Source organism: Protopterus annectens, chromosome 15.part0 (genome assembly GCF_019279795.1).
Source record: "Protopterus annectens isolate FY-2018-M chromosome 15.part0, PAN1.0, whole genome shotgun sequence".
NCBI classification, from domain to species: domain Eukaryota; kingdom Metazoa; phylum Chordata; order Ceratodontiformes; family Protopteridae; genus Protopterus; species Protopterus annectens.
Genome location: NC_056749.1, coordinates 847606672 through 847612126, shown reverse-complemented (window position 1 = coordinate 847612126; position 5455 = coordinate 847606672). Strand labels below are relative to the sequence as shown.

The window sequence follows — 5455 nt, the reverse complement described above, 5'->3', positions numbered from 1 at the left end:
AACAAAACTGATTAAGCCCTAAAACATAATAAGAAAACCAATTTTCTGGACTGGGCATAACTGAAATTGTAATGCCAGAAGTTTGTCCTATTAAAAGTGTATAATTGAAGTTAGAATGCATTCATTTATGAGTTACCCAGCATGAACAACATGGAATAAGCAGGAAAAATCAATTTCCTCATTGGGGAATAAAAGAACTTTGAATAAAAATGAGTCGACTATGTTTAAGTAGAATGCCCTCATCATCAAATGCAGTTATTTCAATATACATAACAGTTAATTAAATACCAATACATCAAGGGGAAAGAGAGACAAATACAGCCTTATCTTAAAAATAAAGTCTCACTATGTCACAGTGGCTTCTGTGCTGTACTTGTGTGTATAAATATAAGCTAGCAAAATAAAGCTTGAAACATTAGCTAGTCCAGTCCACTTCAGTCTTCCTGTGATAATAAAAGATTATTATGTGCAAGAACCCATTTTTGAAAAGGAAACAGTGCGCTTCTTTCATACCCCCATCAATTGCTTTAGTGAGAAACTGAAAAGCTGTAGCTACTTTATATTCGGATCACATTTGCAGTTGCATAAGGATTTACAATGGGACTGAACAAAAGTAGGTCTGTTGTAAATAATGGCTGTTTGTTTAAATAGCACTGCTTTATGTGTGCATAGGAAAGCAGATAAAAAGTATATACACTGGCATGCCCTGGAAATATCTGTTTATCTAATTAAACTATTCCACATGGATGTATAAAGACAAACATTAATAGGCATACTTAGTTGTTTGATTTCCATACTGAAGATACTTGGTGGTGTATTTAAAACACGAAGAGAAGTAAACTTTATTAACCTGGAGTCCAGTAACTTTACATATGGAAGACACAGTTGTACAAACAATGTAGGGACTCAAAGGTTGTGTCACAGGTATATACAAATGCTAATTAAGTGCCGATGATCTTTGTATTTTGAATCCCACAATTGCTCACACAGCTCTTTCAAGCAATTATTAAATAATACCTGCAAAATATAGGCAAATGAAAACAGGTATATTTAGCATGGCCACTGGTAATATTATTTGGGGGGAGGGAGCGTACTGACTTCACTTTTTTAAAAGTCTTGCCATTTATTTTAATAGTTATTGATTAACTACTGGTTCTTTCTGTAGATTCATGTTAATTTATAAGCACTGAAAGAAGGCACAGGAAGAAAATTAATTTAGTCAGGCTGTTTATCTAATGTAGGGTTTCAACAATTAAAACTTAGGTTATAATGCCTCCACTGGTGTGACATTGATTTAAAGTAACAAACATCTAAGTTGCCATTTTCGAAAATATATAAAACCGCATTTTTTATTATTTAATCAAAAAAACTAAATGCAAGAATAAAGTAATATACAGTACCTTAAGTGCAAGGCACTTCAAAAGTGACACCCAGTGGTTGTATCATGTATTTGTCCTCAGTAACGTCTTCCAGTTTAATGTAATGTACAAAAAGTTATGAATAGTGTAATGCAATAAAAGATCTTTCGAGATCTTCGACATAATACATTTCAAAAATCGTGAAGCAAGAAGCAGAAAAAATCTATTATGCAAAATATAGCAACATTCTTTTGTATACAGTTATTGGAAATTGAAAGAATATAGAAATAAGTTAAACTCTGTTTTTTTTTTAGAAGTTTGCAGTGTCCAAGGCAAGTCTAAACGTTTCGGCCTGAAAACCTTATAAACTTCCAGTTTTTCGAGACTCAGGTTCAAATGAACCCCTTAAAACAACACAGTGCTGCTTAAGGTAACCAGTTAAAGAGTTTCAAAGCTGACTAATTGCAGTTTGTTTCTCCAAAACTTCAAGATAGTCTGGCTCTGGTTGTAGATTTCCATGTAATAATGGATTCTCCTGCTTTGTCTGTTCCATGAAATATTTCGTTGGAGTCCCGTATAAAAAAGTTCTGTTGAGTGTGTCCTGTTTCTGTCTTCTGGACTCGTAAGAAGGAGCACACTGTCGTTTAGGTAAGGTGCAAAAACTGTAGTGCACCACACTCCCAGATGGGAGCTCTTTCACCCTCTCTGCAATATTCTGGTATAATTCTGACTCCTTTCTGGGCTGCTTCTCAAGAAGTTCGGCTGTGCTTATAGTGTACGCTGGACTGGTTTGTTCTGATTTCTTTTCAAGACTGCTGTAGCTCAACTCGTGTAAATTTCTATAGTATGTCACCTTGTCACATTCCTTCTGCATGTAGATAGGATTTTGGCACATCTGTCCAACAGGTGGAGGTGGGATATAGTTGTATATGTGACCCTCTGTTTTGTCGTGCGTTTCGCTGCCATACGATCCATACTGCAGCTGGAATGAACTGAGATCTAAGTTATTTGCACTGTGTGGTACACTTTGCACTCCTTTACGTCTCTTTAACACAAAAACGAACAGACCAGCTCCAAAACAGACTGATAAAATAAAAACAACCAACAAACCAAGGATGAGAACTGAGAGCGGTACCTCAGTACGTTCCTCTAGCACTGAGATTGGAGATACGCTCATTGGGGCAGGGGTAAGTGTGGGGTTAGATGCAGAAAATGCTGTTGTGATTAGCACGGTGGGGTGTTCCAGGCAAATGGCCTCGTTCCTAAGCGAGCGAAGCAGCTTGCCTGCATGCTTGGAAGGGGACTCACAGGTCAGTTCGTTGACCACTACCGTGGCAGCTGATTGCTCTATCCAGTTCTTCAAAACTATTAGATCACACGTACAATCCCACGGGTTTTCTTGGAGGTCTATTTGAATGGAAGATGAAAATTGATCGAGGATACCTTTGACAGGCAGATAAGAAAAATTGTTATTTCTCAGATTTAACTTAGTAAGAGCTGTGCCACGGAATACGTTGTCAGGCAAAGATTTCAATAAATTATTGTTGAGAAACAACAACTGGAGATTACCCAGGGAGTCAAACGTGTGTGGTAGGATATCTTTAATGATATTATACTCTAAATAGAGATACTGCAAGTTATGCAATCCATCAAACATGGAAGGATACAGACTTTCAATGTAATTACCATTTAGATAGAGTCTGCGCAAATGTGTGAGATTCGAAAAGGCACCGTCTTGAATTAATGCTATCCTGTTGTTCCCCAAGTGCAACAAATCCAAAGAATTATATTCCTTGAGGTCCTCTGAGTACACTGTGTGTAGATAATTACCAGTAAGGTACATCTTCTTTGGACTGCTAGGTTTAGGGTGCAATTCTGATATATTGTTTAACTTCCTCTCTTGACAGTTTACATTGAATCCATTGTCGGAGCTTTGGATAGTGCAACCACAGGCAACTGGGCAGGTAGTGGGTACTGGAGATTTTGTCTGGTAAACCATAATTGGACCAAAAATCTGTCTGTCTTTTGGCATTGAAACACGGGGTGTTGGACGATTTCTTGTTTTAGGAGGACGGGACGCTTTGGGGGCTCGAGTTGGAGTGGCAACTGAATTGATAGTGGGTGACAACTTTTGGAAATATGAGTCGGACCCTGATGCCTGCCCTCCCCTAGGATTCGAATCACTACCACTTTTACGTGGACAAAGATCCTGTCTGGTCATTTGGGTCACGTCTTTCCCATGCAGTCTAAACGGTGTTTCACAGACAATCTCTCCAACAAAAACAGAAATAGTGTCCAGCCAAGCTTTCAGGGGCAGTAAATCACAAGTACAATTCCAAGGATTTTCTTCCAGCTGTATTTCCATTATACCGCCAATATGCTCCAACACTCCCGCAAATGGTAACATTTTGAGTCTGTTTCCTCTCAGATCCAAATGAGTCAAAAGAACAAACCTGAAAACATTAGTCGGAAGAGATGGCAGCAAGTTGTCGTTTAGAATAAGCACCTTCAGTTTATTCAACTTACTAAAAGCACCAGTTTCGATTGTGCTGATATAGTTGTAGTCAGCTTGCAGGTACTCCAGGTTCTCCAAACCCAGGAAGGTGTCCTCCCGGAGTATTTCCAGTTTGTTATTATTCAGATGTAACCGTTTTAGGATTTTTAGACCATTAAAGGCACCTGTTCTGATATCTTGCAGTTCGTTGTTTCCCAGGTGTAGTGTGACTGCATTGGAATAGTTTACAAATTCATTTTGGAAGAGGTTTGTAAATAAATTCCCGTTCAGGAAGAGTTGATAGATCCGAGTCTGGGGCGGCTGAAGCAAGTTGGTACTAGTGAACCCTTTATTTTCACAGTTAATATTCAGCATATTTTCTTTCTCCTCGCACAAACACCGACTTTTGCAAATATCTTTGGCAACTTTACGGGTCTCTGTTTTTAATGGATGTGTAGTAATAATTAAAATACTTAACAGAAATACGCAGTCCATCTTTAAAAACGCAGTGAACCTCTTGTATCACTATTGTCTTGTATTCAAGCGTACAAATGGGGATTTAGAATAGGAGCCCCAATAAAAAGCTATCCTAGAGAGAGCGTGAAATTACATGTGCTGGCTTATACTGGCTGCCCTCGGTGTACTATCCTTGTTGCAAAACAGACGGTTAAGCTGCAGAACTCATCATTTGTACACACGGTGGTAGCGGCAAACCGTTTCAGTTCCTGCGACAGCAAGACCTCAAGCAGTACTTTAGCTTACTGAGATGCAGCGGAGCTGGAAGTAGCGATTCCTGTACAGAAAGCAAAGGTTTCCAAAAGCATGCAACGGTATTAACCCTCACAAGAGACTTGCAGCTCCTACGCCTTCCACCCCAAGCCTGCTGCCGTCTTTGCATTCTGCAGAGGCGCACAGGGAAAGGCAGCAGGCGCTTCTCTTCCTCGCTTTCTCTGTCCCCTCTTTTACACTTGTCGTCCTTCTCTCTCTCTTCCTCACTCCTTCCCTCCTTCTCTTTCTTAAAGGCAACACCTGCAGGGGTAACTTGGAGTGGACTCTGAGGTGAATTTAATCTCTTTCTTTTTCAAAAGGGATGCCTTAAATTTAAGATGACAGTGTCCAAGGTTTTCAGCTCAGTCTTGCTCACTTAGTGTGCCTTGAGTTTCAGCTGAAAAGGGTATGTGGGAGTGGGGGGTGGGTAGAGGGTGATGGGGTGGGGTGGGGGCTTTCCTCCTCTTTCTGTGTGTTAAGCAGAAAAGCTTACGTCATGCCCTTGTAGGAGGTGATTAACTGTATTAAAGTACTGGGTTGCCTTACTGTTGCTGGGAAAAAAATGTTCAGAAATTCATCTCTTGAGATAACGCTTATAAGCTTAATTCTCCAACTCACTAATGGACTGGTAAATAGAAGAGAGAAGGTAATAAAATACGTACTATATGGATTTATTTACGAATACAGACAAATACATTTTTTCTAGAAAAACACTATCAAACATCACCAATGAATGCAGTTTTGAATAAGGAGTGAAATTAAGTTCATTGGTTATGCCAAAACTAATACTATATATAGGGACAACTGCACCATACATCAATAAATTGCAGCAAGT

General features: G+C 39.2%; 1 protein-coding gene across 1 annotated transcript; it reads right to left on the bottom strand.

Moving 5' to 3' along the window:
• Positions 1-813: 813 nt before the first annotated feature.
• On the bottom strand, positions 814-5038 carry SLITRK2 (SLIT and NTRK like family member 2). Its single transcript, XM_044057630.1, has one exon. It carries the CDS (start codon positions 4345-4347, stop codon positions 1807-1809), a length of 2541 nt encoding a protein of 846 aa, XP_043913565.1. The 5' UTR covers positions 4348-5038; the 3' UTR covers positions 814-1806.
• Positions 5039-5455: the final 417 nt, after the last annotated feature.